The following is a 17,273-nucleotide window of genomic DNA, read 5'->3' as shown; positions in this document are numbered from 1 at the left end:
TAAGTGATTCATTTTCCATTTTAGGAAGGCTGTATGTATCAAAAAACCCATAAACATTTTGGCAATATTTATCAAAGAGCCTCATTTAATTTTGGCTGTATATTTCAGGGTGGGGGAATAATGGTAATAAAAATAATCAAACTAGTTTTCACATTGTACTGGATGTAGTGAACACAGGCTATACTCATTACAAACATCACACTATTTCAAACTTCTTCTACCTTTCTATTCGTGTTTATTACTTCTATATTGAGTGCCTTTGGAGAACAGACCCCACTGCTTCTTACCAAGCATGATACATTTTTCAAGTATTAAAGAGTATAAATTTATCATCTTCATGTTGTGACCAACTATCCTGGAGTGACTGAAGAAGCCTCCAAGAGCAAGAGGAAGTTAATCAGTGGTGTGTGTGTGTGTGTGTGTGTGTGTGTGTGTGTGAGAGAGAGAGAGAGAGAGAGAGAGAGAGAGAGAGAGAGAGAGAGAGAGACAGAGAGACAGAGAGAGAGAGAGACAGAGAGAGACAGAGACAGAGACAGAGACAGAGACAGAGACAGAGACAGAGAGACAGCCGGACAGACAGACAGACACACACACACACACACACAGATAGTGAGAAAGAGAGACAGAAAAGGAGAGAGATAGAGAGTTAAGAGAGAGACTGAAACAGATAGGGCCCAATCTACAATATCCACATTACTAAAATATTCAGAGCTTAACATTTTAGGCTATTCAATTTCTTCTGAAATTAAAATTTATGATAGTTTTTTTTTTAAAAAAAGAAAAACCATTACAGCGACTGGCAAGTGTGGGTAAAAAGCTCAGAGAAGCAAGGACATTTGTAGACTCTTATTTATTTATATGTGTTTTTCTTTCCAACGGCTGCTAATTTTCCAAGTCAGGAAATATTTGTACATGTTCTAGACATCTTCCTGAAGGTATGAGGCTCTCTTGAAGCCATCCTTATACTTGGCAATGCCAATAACACTACAGCAAACTACAGTACCCTGAGAAAAAATATACTCTTTCAAGCTTCCTAAATGACTCATTCAGCAGAAGCTAATAAAAAGTCTAATATTTCCATCCTTTGGAAATATTTATCTCTACACAGTGCCACCTTTTTTAAACGGTCAGAATAGAAAGTTACTTAGGTAGTATAATTTTGAAAGGATAATCTGTCTTCAGTATTGGCTTAATAGAGTGTCATTAGTCAACCTTTTCCATCAAGGTATAGCTGCAGACAGCGCCTACTAAAAATGTAATTTGCAGGGTTTTTTTGTTAGTTTCAGTAGAAAGTGTGTAAAACCCTCACATATGAGATATATATATATATACCATATATATCATATAGAGGATATTTTGCTCATTTTGAAGAGATTATAAATATAATCAAGACAGATTTTTTGTGGATATATATAGAGATAGATAGATATATCTTTATCATAGTATCTACTTAAAGAAAGGCAATTAAAGGAGAATGTGAATGTGGTAACAGAAGATATATCAAGAAATCTACTTTGAAATCTTTGCTTCTAATGTCTCCCTAATACCCTTGTGCCTAATATGTGCAACATACTTTACTAAGCATCTGAAATGGAAATATCTAAGTCCCTAGTTCCTGAAGGAAATTTGCAAAGTTCTTTTAAATAGTAATTAATATTTAGGCATCCATTCCAAACCTTATAATCTAGTTTTCTACTATCATTCCAACATTTTTTTTTCTGACAAAGCGAGAGGGATTTGGCTGCTTGCAAAACTTTTGTAGCAGTTAAGCACTAGGGAAGCATCAAGTTCTAAGTCCTTTTGGAACCCGAATCCCAGTCTGATGGGAAGAATATAAAGAGAATGGTACTTACATTGCCTCATCTCAACGGGGAAGCCTTACTGTCTATATTCACCTGTTTAACTCCTTTCCATGACCACTGTCTAAACTATCCAAGTTACAGCCACTTAGGTTCCACACATAAATTATTATAGTCTTTTGAGAGAGTACAAAGTCCTCTAAGTTTTATATAGACAAATTTTCACCCAAATTATGAGAAATTCATGCAAAATACACAATCTTAACATTACTTAAACATATTTCAATTTTAAAGTTCCTTTCACTGAACCTTCACTGGAAGTAGGACTTTGCTAGAAAACCACAGATAGGTGACAGAAAGCATTTCTTTACCTTCCCAGTATGTCTTGCAGAAATCTAAATAGCAATATCTAAGTGCTTAATATATTCTGGAGCCAATCTTCTTTTTCGCAGGAACTTTTTTTCATATATTTTTATTGTAATTAATAGAACAATTACATTATACTCACCAGATAGAAGGTGCATTACTTCACATACATTGATACCCTTTCTCATGTCTTGGTCCCCATTTCCCTCCCCCCACCTCCACCTCTCATCTTGTTCTCCCCCCTTCCCTATCTGATTTCAAATAACCAAATATGCATATATACAATATATCAGATAACAAGGGGAAATACTGTAACAATATGAGATAACCAAGGGAAAGCAAAAGAGATGAGAGATAGTACCTTAAGGACAACAATCATTCATTATATGGCTTTTGTTCCTATATCCTGGAGGTCCTTTCATTTAGCGTCATACTATATGGCCTTATGTATCTAGGTTTTGTTCTACTGTAAATCTCTGCGAGGACAGCCCAAGGTTTCTACTGATTATGGCAAATGAGGGAAACCAAAAGGGAAGACTAAGAAAAAGTCATATTAAGTGAAGTAAGCCAGGCTCCCAGGAACTTTTGAAATTCTATTAAGTTGCAAAGCAGAACAGCCAAACTATATTGTTTCTGCCTAACAGGAAAACCAGAAATTTTCTAGGAGCACACACTATTAAACATCTTCATCACTGACCTCAGGCCACCAAGTGTGGTAAGGCTGGGTACATGCGCATTTGTGGGGAGATGCTATTTTCCAATTTAGTGGAGCTATTGGATTTGGGGTTGTACATTTTGAGATCAATATAATACAGTTGGGTTAAGAACATACATCTACATACCAGATAAATTTTAATTTGACTATGAACTTGGGAATTTTCTAGTTTTCTGAATTTGTTCGGTAACTCAAGCTATTATATCTTCAGGTTCCTAATTTGTGAATGAGAAGATTCAAATAGCACTGCAGTCTGGGTTTTAAGGTTCTGTTTAGAAGTAAAGGTAATAATGCAAATTCAACACTCAGCTCATTCTAAATACTCAGTAAATGTTACCCAGTAAGTGTTTACTCAGTAAATATTATGTCTCTGAGATTACTATCTCCCAAATTTACTATGTAATTTATATTTTTCACCCATTTGTATACAAAATAATTTATTTCCAAAGTCAAGAAAAGCTGTCCTTCTTTGAGGACTCCTACCCTTGTCCTCTTTGATTATGGAGGTGTTTTTGTTTTGTTTTTTGCTCTATAGAGTTAATGATTTATACAAAATGTTACTGGCAGTGCTTAGAATATAATCAATCTTTTTCGCCAAAAGGGACTCTGAACAATCCATCTTTCTTTTCCTAGTCATAAAGGGACTCTGCCTAAGAAGAACAAACTTAAAAAAGAGCTTTCTATTTTTCTAACATAAAGTACATATAATCATCACTACTTCATTACTTCTCCAACTGATAGGGCACACGATTCATCTCATATCTCATTTACTCTCTGTGCTTTGAGGAAGAGAAACATTATAAGCTGTATGTACGTAATGAAGGAAAAATAAGACTGCTGGATAAAGAAGTACTTATGTATTTTCATATTGTTTGATATTTTAATTTTATTTTACTATTAGGCTTCTTTGAAGACCCTGGCTTTACAGTTGCTCCAGTAAGATAAAATTCTAAGAACTTCCACTTTCCTTTGATACCCAAAGGAGCTATAATGACACTTTTCTGAAAACAGTTTGGGCATCACCCATAAAACTATCTTAGATACAGATAAGCACATACAATAGAATGTTGGAAAGTTCTAAAATCAAGTTACCACTCATTCTAATTTCATGAATCTTATTTCAGCTTCCTAAAGGATATCTTGCAGTATCTATTTAATCACATGTGGTGAAGATATAGATAACTAGATATCAATAACAAGGTATTATAGGATAAAGGAAAGCAAGATTTCTTGATACTTTACTTCCACTGAATTTGCTCTGAGAACATGACCACAAGTGTGTATCTATCTATGCATGTGTTACAGATATATATATATATATATGCAAAAGCAAAAGAAAGCTTGCTTTTCTATATAGAAAAAAGTACCTTAGTGCCTTTGATATTGTACCACCCACCCTTGCGACTGTCTTAAGTGGTTTATAAAAGCTTTCCTGCATTTTCCTAAGACTAATATTTTAAAAATAAAGAATTAAGTATAATGGCTAAGTATCAATTAGGTAAGCTTTTATATGCATTTTAAAGTAACTATTATTCCATATGTGGAGATTTGTACTTACATTTAATAAATATTTATCTGATTACTCAAAACCACTATGCTATAAAAATATATTAGTCCTAGAGTTTTGTTTAGAAATATGCGTTTGTCTTCATACATTAAATTTGTTTCTTCATCCCTTGGAACTACTAATAACCAACTGGATTAAGTATCTGGGGAAATCAGAAAATAATTTTTGTTACCCACCCATGCATCAAATATACAATTGAATTGCTCCACATCTATAAGTGAAAACTTATCAACCAGATGTTAGGAAAGTTTAGTTGTGGTATCTTGGGGGCAGAAATCCCACATATGATTTGAGCTTTCACCTTTCATTCCTCTCTTTGTAGAAAATGCTTCTTCCCTCAAGATTTATTAAGATGCAGAAGAAAGTTTGATATTGACTCAGAAAAAAAGGCCAGTCACATTCAGAGTCTGTGGATAGGTTCCACATTTGGATATATGGCATTGCCGAGATAGAAATATTCCCTCTTTCTCCAAGGCCTATAAGACTCAGCACTGTCCATTAATTTGATCCCCTGAGTATTAATTTATTTTGTCAATGCTGTGTTTTCTTACCCTCACTACAAATATTCAGCCCCTGATATCTTATTGACAAAAAATAAGACTTGTTTTTGGAGTCTCATTCATTAGAAGCTTCATTAGATTCTGTATATCCAGGAAAAAAAATAGCATTCCTATTTCCTCCCTTGCAATTGCCTAATCCCATCTCAATGGCTCTCTGGTTTCTTTCTGTATCCCATCGCTTTTTTCCCAAATGTGAGATCAAAATCTGATTATCACAACTAGCATCTCATAACTAACAGTACTTGGGACATGGTATGCATTCAATGAGTATTTGAAAATTATTATGAGCTGGATGGTGTCTCATACCTATAATCCTACCTACCTAGGAGGCTGAGATCTGAGGACAAGGTTCAAAGCCAGCCTGGGCACAAAAGGACCTGAGAATTCCTATCTCCAATTAACCTCTAGAAAGTGGGAAGTGGGACTTGGCTCAAGGGTAGGGCGGTAGCCTTGAGCTGAAGAGCTCAGGGACAGCACTCAGGCCAAGTTCAAGCCCCATGACCCACAAAATCTCTCATCTCTTTTGCTGTCCCTTGGTTATCTCATATGGTTACAGTATTTCACCTTGTTATCTGATATATTGTATATATATATGCATATTTGGTTATTTGAAATAGGATAGGGAAGGGGGGAAACAAGATGAGGGGCGGAGGTGAGGGGATGGAAATGGGGACCAAGACATGAGAAAGGGTATCAATGTTTGTGAAGTAATGCACCTTCTCTCTGGTGAATATAATGTAACCCTTCTATTAAGTACAATAAAAAATATATGGAAAAATAAAATTACTATGGAAAGATTCAAGATGTTTTTTTGTTCAATGAATAAACCCAATGTTTCCTGAGCTAGAGCAGCCTGAAGTTTCAGAAGAAACAGCAATCTTTACTTTTAAGGCACACTTTTACAAAGGAGCAATGTCACGGGAAAAAGGTAAGAGCATGGGAAAGATTTGGACTTGTGGGGTTACACGATGAAGACAAAACTGCCTAGTATGCCTATGGCTTCAATTAACTTCCAGCTTCAGTTCCTGCTTCAGAGGCTTAAAATATATAATAAAATACACAGTGTTATGTGCTTTATGGGCGCTCAAGCAATATTTGTTGGCTGACTTAATTGAGCTATATTTGCAAAATGGCAAGGATGTGAGGAAACTTTCCTACCTAAAAAGAAAGCATTCACAGTGCTAGACATTTGGTAGGCAAATAAACAGTATAATTTCAGCCTAAAAGGAAAAATACTCAACCCCCCTTTCAATAAGCCTAGTGGCTAGGCAACCAAAATGTCAGCACCATGTTTCTGAAACTTAATTTAAAATATCATAAATTGGATGTCATCAACTTTGAAGATATTTCATTCCTTCCTTTCTGTTCTCATTCCCTGCCCCAACTTCAAATTCAGAAAATGTAACTAATAAACTTAAATCTCACCTGCCTGGTGAGATTTTCAAGTAAAAGCAATGTACCAAGAAGTTATTTTCAGAAAGCAAATTGAAGAGTGATGCACTGATTAGTCTTTTGAAAAGAAGTTTCCATATTTGATGGTGCCGATTCAAAGGGCACACAATTTAGGAATTTGCTCATAACTGAAGTACCACACCTTTGTATATCTACATCAGGTGACAACTCAAGGGGCAGATGGCTCCTCTAATCTCTCAAGTACAGAATGTTTCTATGGTTTTTTTGTGCCAGTTCTGGGGCTTGAACTCAGGGCCTGAGCACTGTTCTTGAACTTTTCTCAAGGAGAGAGCTCTACCACTTGAGCCACAGCACCACTTCTGGTTTTTTTCTATGTACTTTGTACCGAGGAATCTTCTTCATGCATGCTAGTAAAGCACTCTATTGCTAGGCCACACTCCTGGCCCCAGTTTCTATGTTTTGAAACAAAATGAAATTGGCACGCTCTCTTGTACAAACATTTCAAAGCATCCCATACCAACTAAGTATCAAATGTTTTAAACTTTAGAGCCACCCATATATGTTTACTATATTGCAGGTGGATTTTTCATTTGCTTAAAATTTTCCTTTCCTTGAAACTTTGCCAATTCCTTTTTCTATCCTCATGGTAATACCTCAATATGACAATTAAGAGCAGGTGACTAATGTTAGTAATTCAGTCCAGACCCCTTGCTTCACCTCACTAATACTATGTTTACCAAAGTAGTGTTAGATAAATTACATATAATGGAGAATACCTGCTGCCTAGCTTGAGCTTTGAATTGGATATCACAGTAGTAGTTATTCATCTAAATATCAAGACTTCCTAACTAATGGTGAAGTGCAGGGAAAATGAAAGAATATGATGTAATTCATTTAGTTGGTGACATGTGCAACAACTCCATTTAGTAGCAGTTGATAAGGAATAATCAACTCTCACTGTGTAAGACAATGAAAGAAATTATCATGCTGTTGAGAATTAAACATAAGAAGAGCATTTTAGTGAGGGTATGGCCCTATCTGAAGTACTTTAAGTCTAGAATTTATCTCTTCTACTACATCCATCTATCTATCTGTTCATCTATCTATCTATCTATCTATCTATCTATCTATCTATCTATCTATCTATCATCTATTTTGTGGGTCATGGGGCTTGAACTCTAGGCCTGGGTGATATCCTAGTTAATTGGAGATAAGAGACTCAGTCAGGGCTGGCTTTGAACCTTGATCCTCAGGTCTCAGCCTCCTGAGTAGCTAGAATTACGAGCACGAGTTACCGTGCCCAGCTTCATCTCTTTCTTAATAGTCATAAGTTGCTAGTCTTTCTGTATATCACTCTTTGCGACATATGTTGTTTTCCCTTATATTATTTAAAAATGAGTTCAAACCTAGGTTCTTTTTGCAAATATTGCCTTATATGGACCAATACTAAAACGTTCTCCAATTCACGTTACTATTCATGAAGTATGACACTAGTCAAGAAGAAAAAAATAGGGAAAAAAGGAAAAGCAGTATTTCTCTCCTCTAAAAAGGAGGAAAAGAAAACCCATGATTTCAAATGGAGTTTAGATTAGCAAGAATTATAAGAGGGTGGTAGAAGATAGGTGTCATATTAGAACAAAAAAAGGAAAAACTAAAAGGTTTGTTATCTGGAATGAGACTCAGTCTTCATTTCAATGTGCACAGACATAAGCAGACAGCTGGAAACTTGCCAGAGAACCAGGCCTTGGAAACAAAGTTGGAAGATACTGGAGCACCTTTAACCAAACAAACACCAGCAGGGGATGTGGATGGCAACTTTGAGAAAGCAAAGGACTCTGTGAGTCACTCTGACACTAATTTTTAATGGAATCACACTTCCATGTTGTTGTATACATTATTTATACACCATTTGCTACTGTCATATACAATATATATTTATATATACAATGAAAATGTATTGCATATAGGTATATTCCTTAATATATTATAGGTATTAGAAAAATAGGCTAGTAAAATATATTAGTAAAAATACACTGTTACTATTCTGATCATTAAATTCACCATAAGTTATCTGCACATTTAAACATAATTACAATCAGTATGTATATATAATAAAAGGAATAGTTAATATCACATTAAACATAGTTCTGTTCTGCTACATAACTGCATATAATTCCATAAGCACTGCTTTACAAAATAGTGACTTACTGACTTACTATAAATAATTCATTTCCAAACTTATTATTTTTTACTATTTATTTTTTACTATTTTACGAGTGTTACTGATTTCTTTAAGAAATAAGAGCAACAATAATTATAGCAGTAACTACCTGTCAAGAGGTATCTCCCATACCTCAAGCACTTTGTAGTTGGTTCTAAATGCTATCAAAACCACAAGGTTAAGTATTAATAGCTCATTTTAAATAAGGACATTTATACTCTGGGGTTAAATGACTTGGCCAAGGTCATAACTCATTAATGGCCAAGGAAGGACTGAATTAAGCCTGCTTGGTTTAAAGCAGCTTTTACTATTACATGATGTTATTCTTCTTATGCAATGTATATCTGTATGTTTTTCCTATATTTGAAATATATGTCATTGATTTCCAAGAGTGAAATTATTGGTGTAAAGAGGATAAATATTTTTCAGGTGTCTATTATATATTCTTGATTGTTCTTTGAAAGTGATATCAATATACAATATCACTATCCCCAGTCCTTTAACAGAAGGAAATTAATTTCAGGTGCAATAAAATTCAATCAGTGCTTTACGATGAAAAGAAAGCTCCACGCATCTATCCTCTCTAATACAGGCATCTACTTTTGAAAATCTGTATTTTCTTGGAATCTGAACAGGTGTCACATAAAATTCTGAGTGATTATAGATATGTACAGATTTGTGCATATGGCAGATAGCTCTTGAAGATTCAATTAAAAAGAAGTTGTTACTTCTGGTGAGGATGGGAATTGTGAAAAGAGCACTTCTGCAATCCTAACTGGAAAAAAATTAATATAGAAATCACAGCTTTTGAATGTAGACAGTAACCAATACGCTGAATATAGTCAAGCATCTACTAAGTAGATAGGATATGAAAAATGGTTCACCTATAGCTGCAAGAGGAAGAAAAAGTAATCATAAAACTAAATACCAAAAATTTAATGCCTTTAAGTGGATGCTTGTAGTTCACGGCTGTAATCTTAGCTACTCAGAATGCTGAGATCAGAGGACTGCAGTTTGAAGCCAGCCCCAGCAAGAAAGTCCATGATACCCTTATTTCCAATTAACTATGAAAAATCTACAAGGGGTTCAAGTGGTCTACCACTAACCTTGAGCAAAGATGTTCTGAGAAAGCACTCAAACCCTGAGCTCACGCAACAGGACTCTCACCAAGAAAAAATCAATAAGGGGCTAGGAGTTTGGCTTAGTGGTAGGGTGCTTGCCTAGCATGCATGAAGACTGGGTTTGATTCCTCAGTACCACATACATAGAAAAACGCCAGAAGTGGTGCTGAGGCTCAAGTGGTAGAGCTCTGGTCTTGAGAAAGCCCAAGGACAGTGCTCAGACCCTGAGTTCAGGCAGAGGACTGGCAAAAAAAATCAGTAACTATAAAAACGAATAGCTAAAGTCCTTCTGTGAACTAGCATGAGAGTACAGAATCTCTAAGAACAGACAAAATGTCTCTCTCTACTCTCTCTCTCCCCATCCTATATTCTTGCTCTCCTCCATATTATCAACTGAGATGAACAAACATGCCCATTTTCTACGCACAGTTATTAACTCAATTTTTACTGTTCTATATAATACATCTAGCATTCAAATAGAAATTCCATGATACATATAAAAAGTATAAATATAAGCTGGGCATGGTGGCTCACATTTTAATTCTGTCTACTCAGGAGGCTTAGATCTGAGGACGGTGGTTGAAAGCTAGCCCAGGCACTAAAGACGGTAAAATTCTTATTTTCAATTAACCACCAGAAAACCACAACTGGCACTGTGGCTCAAGAGGCAGGGTAGTAGCCTTGAGCTGAAGTGCTCAGGGACAACTATTATCAAACACAGAGTTTACCAGAACTTAGATTGATAGAAGATAGGCTTTAGTGAAAAATAAAAAAAATATTTATGAACAAATAAAACTTCAGTGAAGTTATTAACTATTTTTAAAAATTCAGTGGAAATTCTGTAAATGATAACAAAGGGAGAATGTGTTTGGAAGTCTCATCAGTCTTTAGTAGTCTTGAAACAGATGAGAAAAAGAATCTTGAAACAAGAGAAAAAGAATACGTGAACATGAGGATAGGGAAAAATATTCCTTATTAAAACACAATAACAATGAAGTACACACACATGCATATACCAACCCCTACTCCCACACACTCTAGAACTTCTAAGACTTGATAGATAGCGAATTGTCTCACACGTATGAAATTGTGTTAGAAAAAGGAGAAGAAATAAAATGACAGAATATCAGAAGAGACAAAAGGATAAGAATAGCAATTATATAATCTATCAACTCAGTATCAAAAAACTTCTTAGAAATCCAGAGATGTTATATCCTTAGGTGAGACAAACACTCCATGTTAACATAAAATAAATATAAGGAATCCTATATTTTTATATTTAAATTTCTGATAAAGTGAAGAGGATAATTGTAAAGGTTTCTAGATTAAATATAAAAAAATGTAGATTTCATAATGTATGTCAGATGGTAATGGCGAATAATCTTTATAGTGCTGAAAGAAAAAAATATGTAAACCAAGACCTACAAACAATGTAAATATTGCTCAAAACTGAAGGAAAAGGCCAGGCGTTTCACCTAGTGGTAGAGTGCTTGCCTAGCATGTATGAAGACCTGGGTTCGATTTCTCTGTACCATATACGTAGAAAAAAGCCAGAAGTGGTGCTGTGGCTCAAGTGGTAGAGTTCTAGCCCTGAGAAAACCTAAGGACAGTGCTCAGGCTCTGAGTTCAAGGCCCAGGACTAGCAAAAATAAAGGAGGAGAAATAATGGTTCTTAACACAAAGCCAGATAACTCATGACTAGAAACTTTGGACTAGGAGAAAAGTTAAAAGTTTGTCAAGCTTAAGTTCTTCATAACAGAAAGTTGACACTGCATAAATAAATGAAAATTCAAGAAATGCCTAAATTGAAGACTAAATTTCACTAAAAGAGAAGCTAAACAAACTAAATAAGTGAGAACAGGTTAAAGAATAACTGTAATAAATCTAGGAAAATTCAGCAATACTGAAGCAAAGTATATGACAATCAGAAACAAAGCACACGAGTTGGAATGTCACATAGAGAATTGGGAAAAGGTTCTTTGAAAATAAACTGACATTAATTTATGATATATCTGTAAAAATCATCATTGTGATAGTAATGTGACTTTCTATATTTGTTAAAATTCATAAAATTTAAAAGTGAATTTTAGCAACTATGTACCATACCTCAATAAAACCCTGAATTGGAAAAAATGAATTCTTCTTGCATAACTTACCTTTTTCTCCTCCTGCTTTTCTTCTTCATATGTCATCAAAGTTCTAATTAATGATGATGGGAAATCACCTTCTTGTATTATCTAATCTTATTTTGACTTCTTACCTTATTTCTTAGATTATTTCCAACATTTAATGATGCTGAAAGTTTTATACCTTCACCTCAGAATAAATGCACACACAGATATATACACATCAGGAATTAAAATATGTATTGAGATTATAAAATTATCTGTCCCACAGAAGAGAAACTTCATTATAAGCCTATGCATAGGATGTGAGTAATGATGTACAAGTTAGCAAAATTGACAATGTTAATTAAACAATGTGGAATATACCTGAGATACGATAAAGTGTATATTTGACCAATGTAACTTTCTGTAGCTTCTTATTTATGCTACTAGGTTAGGTGAAAATGGGTTGACAAAACTGGTTTCATTAATATTGGTACTTTTTGCGAAAATTTTTCTGCTTATAACCACAGTCTCCATACTGTTTGTACTGCTAACATCTATGTTATAGGCTCTTATATTCAATGTTGTCTCACCACTCGAATCTGGGTAGACAAATTAGGAAAAAGCCATTTCTTGGAAGCTGTAGTCTCAAAGTTGCCATTCTTTGCAAGCAGAAATATCCTTGTGTATTTTATGCACATATTTTATATAACATATACACATATGATATATTTAATATATATTACATGGTGCTTATGTATTATATATAACACAATACACATATATGTATGTGTACATGCACGTGTGTATATATGTAAATATAATGACAGATACATTCTGTGATTGATTGACAGTAAGTGTCAGACTAGGGACTTGATATAGAACAGACTGGGGAAATGAGGAACACTACATTGGTATAGAATCTTATTCTATAGCAGATCGAGGAAATGATAGATTGCTTGTAATACATCTACTAAAGCATATTTATTCCAGGCCAGCCCTGACCTCTGACTAAAGCACATTATCATTTTCTTCAATCCTATCATCGCTTGATTACTTCGTACTTACCTTCAGGGTATCAGGAGGGGTTGTTGTTTGTTTTTTTTTTTCTTGCCAGTCCTGGTGCTTGAATGAAGGACCTGGGCACTGTCCCTGAGCTTCTTTTACTCAAGGCTGGCACTCTACTATTTGAGCAACAGCACTACTTTTGTGTATGTGGTACTGAGGAATTGAACCCAGGGCTTCGCGTATGCTAGGAAAGCACTCTACAACTAAGGCACATTCCCAGCCCCAGGGTAGCAGTTTAAATGTAACTTTTCACAGAGTTGGGAATTAACATCACCCTTGCAATCTAAATAAAACTCTCCTTGTTCTGTGCCTTTAAAAACATTGTAAGAGTGTTCATAAGGATAATATAATTTAAATAATGTAGCTGTTGTTGTTTTTATTTATGTAATGCATACTTAGACACATATTTCTAGAATCTAGCCCAGGAAGAGCTGGAACCTTATCTGTTTTATTCATTACTTTATCTCCAGTGCCTGATAAACCCTTAGTGATGAATATATAATCAACATAATACAGAGTGACACTGAGTTTTTGTTAGATTCTTCAGAAAACTATCATATATTCATATACACAGTATAATATAGAGAATTTAGAAGTGTTCTTTTTGTAGCATTCCATTTAAGTTGAATGTAGACAATTAGAATGATTTGGAAATAATATTAAAACAAATCATATTGTAGTACATCTTACTTGGATTGGTTTCCTTTGCATTCACTAATTACATTCATTCTTCATTTGCTTTTCACTAATAGTTTTTAGATTATATGTGGACTGGTTTGGTTTACTAGAGTTTTCGCAATCCATTCCTTTTACAATAATCAACAATAATTTTTTAAAGTTGTCAATAAGCTATTTTAATTTAATACTTCAAAGTGAAAATCCAAGATTTGGCATTTTTTTATTTGTAGTGTGAGAGTTTTGACTCACAATTATTGTTTTTAGAAAATGAATGAAGAAATCTTCTAAATCACTTACCAAATAGATTCTTCCGTAAGTACCAAGGCCAATAGCTTTATCTAGTGAGAATATTCCAGTTGGATCCTGCAAAAAATAGAACAAAAGCTATTAGTTTACTTGAGAAAATACCAATTTGTCATAGAAAGTATATGTCATTTCCCCATAGAATTGACATGCCACAACCACCAGAAATGTTGTAATCAATGATAATAACACTATGGAATGTATAGGATTACATAAAACTCATGTAATTTAAAAGTTAATTAAAATAAAAATTAAAAATTCACTTACTTTCTATTGAAGTAGTTTTAATATTCATTTTCCAGTGCTAACCAGACAGGCAGGAAGTTCAACATACAGCAATGAGGACTAGGTATTGCATCTAAAATCTAAATAACTTGTTGATATGACAAATTCTTAAGAAAGAAATGTTGACTGCATATGTGAATCATAAAAACACAGATAATGGAATGAAAAATATTAAAATTAAGATAGTGTTGAATTTATTGTTTTCAGAAACTGAGTCTTTTTTATCAAAAGGCTTTCGTGGCATCCCATTACTTTTTGTGATTAACGTATATTGATTACTCACAGTTGATATTGACTGTAATTTTCCATCTATATATAATGTACTTTAATCATATTCACCATCTTTATCACTATATTTTTGTTGTTGCTGGTCATGGGGCTTGAACTCTGACTCTGGGCACTGTCCCTGAGGTCTTCATCTCAAGGCTGCTGCCCTACTTCTGGAGCCACAGTGACACTTCCGGTTTTCTATTGGTTTATTGGAGATAAGAGTCTCACAGACTTTTGTGCCTGGGCTGGCTTTGAACCGCAATCCTCAGATCTAAGCCCACTGAGTCGCTAGGATTACAGGTGTGAGCCACCGCATCCAGCTTTTATTATTTTTTAATCATCCCAATCCCCATTTTCTAAATCTTCCTTACAAATTTTAATACCATTTCATTATGTCCTTTCTTTTTTTATTATCTTACTCTTGTGATGGCCTTGAAGCTTGAACTCATGGCTTGGGTGCCGTCCCTGAGCTTCTTTTGCTAAAAGTTATCACTCTACCACTTTTTTTTTTTGCCAGTCCTGGGCTTGAGCTCTGGGCCTGAGGACTGTCCTTGGATTTTTCTCATGGTTAGAACTCTACCACTTGAGCCTCAGCACCTCTTCTGGCTTTTTCTAAGTATTTGGTACCAAGGAATCGAACTCGGGTCTTCGTGCATGCTAGGCAAGCACTATACCACTAGGCCAAACTCCCGGCTTCACTCTACCACTTTTGAGCCACAACTTCACTTCTGGATTTTTAAGTAATTTACTGGAAATAAGAGTCTCACAGACTTTCCTGCTTGGGCTGGCTTTGATATGCACTCCTCAGATTGAAACCTCCTTATTAGTTAGGATTACAACTACGAGCCAACCGTGCCTGGAAAATTATGTCCTTTTCATATTACATATATATAGCTTATATGTATATAGTCTATATGTACTTTATCTATACTTTGTACTTCATATAGACATATTAAATATATCCATATGAACTCTTCATTACTATGCATATAAAATATGCACATATAAAGTATAAATATAAGTGAGATTCTCATTCCTTAAGCATTTGTCTTCAATTAAACATAATCTTTGAATTAGACTTTGCATGGCACCAATTGATCTTTTCTGACACTTAATCTTAAACGATAATATACTAAACACAATATGGAATACTAAAGCTCTGAAATTTACTTTTAAGCATTATTTCCTTATCTTTATATAAGGAAATTATTTTTCTGTTTATCACAAAACATCATTTCCTGAATTGCATCACTGTTTGATATCAGAAAATTTTCTTTACTTTATAATAAATTTCTTAATTTTAACAACACTTATATGAAGTATGAAATATATACCAGATGGCACAGAAAAGAACACAAGTGCTTAATGTCAAGTAACATTTTTATCACTGTGACAACTGCAAGCTAAACAGAAAAAATACTGAGTATTTGTAACACGTATGAGTAAAACTGTACATTCTTTTAAAATGGCATGACAGTTGTGTAATCTAGCAAATCTGTCATAGGAAAATGACACATCTCTGGGATTACTTCAGTCAACAAGTGTTAACTGGATGGAAAGTCAGGAGACTTGAGTGTTAGCTCTAGCTCTGCCATTAATTAACTATATGACTCTAGGTAAGTTATTTACTTTCTCTGGAATTCATTTTTCACTTGTATGAAATGAAGCCATTCTGTTGGTGGATTCTGAGCTTCAAAATTCTGTAGGAAAATATCAGATTCCACAAGTCTAAAATCAAGTGTTTCTACTAGGCCTATTGAACCATCAGTAAAGCAGCCACCTAGCAACTTGCTTTCTTAAAATGCTCTGAAAATTAATGGCACAATAGTTAAAGTCATGATTATAACCGAAGAGGTAAAAAAAATAAACTTCCAAATGTGAGTTATTTAAAAGGAGAGTTTTAAAATCCAAGGAATTAAAATAGGTTAAGTGCCCTTACTACTATCTGTATCGTTTTTTATATAATTCATTGTGACTGCATAAAACATTATAGAACCATAAACTATTAATAAAATAGTTTTTATTATCATAACTTCATATGCATCTAAATTGTCTCCTGCTGTTTTAAAGCCCTAGTCTCAGGATCCAGAGCTGTTTCTGTCTTCTGAATTTAGAAGGAGAGGGAAAGAATGAACACCTGGATGACTAATTTTAGTAAGGGTGGGGGGAACAGAAAGAAAAAGAACCACTAGAAGGCAGTGTTTACTGGTCAAGTTAATGACCTTCAGAAGCCGTCTGATCCACAAAACCAAATATGGCAGATTTTTGAGGAGAAAAAAGAATCAATAAATACCTAAGCAGTAATAAATTTCTAATTTAGGGTATCAAAGAAATTGAGGGAACAAAAGGTTGAGAGACACCCAAAGCAGGGAAAAATTATACAACACAGTATCTGGAAGAAGATAGCAAAGGCTTTTCTCTTATTTTTTAAATAGTAGAATAAAATAATTTATTTTGAATTACCGAATGGTAGCAATGGTAGTTTAAAGGTAGAGTGAGATCCAGAGGAGAAATGGGATTACACAGAGAGTTTAGAAAACTCCTTTCTAAAGAAGTTAATAGTCTCTGTACAGGAGAATGATCTGGAGAATCCTGTTTAAATTTTTTATAAATCTCCACAGATTTCTTTGGCCTCCCATAAAATTGTGAAATCGGAATTTCCTGAGATAAATCTCTAAGATCTCCAGATGATTCTTTAGTCTCATGTACTCTTTTTTTATGTGTGCACTAACTTGATAAACACTACTCTTAAAAAGTGGGGGAAAATAATTTTTTAAACAATGGATTGAAGTACAATGT

At 34.4% G+C, this 17,273-nt stretch overlaps 1 protein-coding gene across 1 annotated transcript in view; it reads right to left on the bottom strand.

The window, feature by feature from the left end:
• The window catches only part of Nrk (Nik related kinase), a 121,430-nt gene that overhangs the window by 100,065 nt on the left and 4,092 nt on the right, over positions 1-17,273 (bottom strand). Inside the window, exon 2 of the mRNA XM_090325858.1 lies at positions 13,914-13,979. Within this exon, the coding sequence (XP_090181984.1) occupies positions 13,914-13,979 (66 nt within the window). The remainder of the gene's footprint in view (positions 1-13,913; positions 13,980-17,273) is intronic.

This window comes from Megascapheus bottae, chromosome X, assembly GCF_031878675.1.
Source record: "Megascapheus bottae isolate mThoBot1 chromosome X, mThoBot2.hap1, whole genome shotgun sequence".
Classification (NCBI taxonomy): Eukaryota; Metazoa; Chordata; class Mammalia; order Rodentia; family Geomyidae; genus Megascapheus; species Megascapheus bottae.
This window is presented reverse-complemented; position numbering and strand designations above follow the sequence as displayed.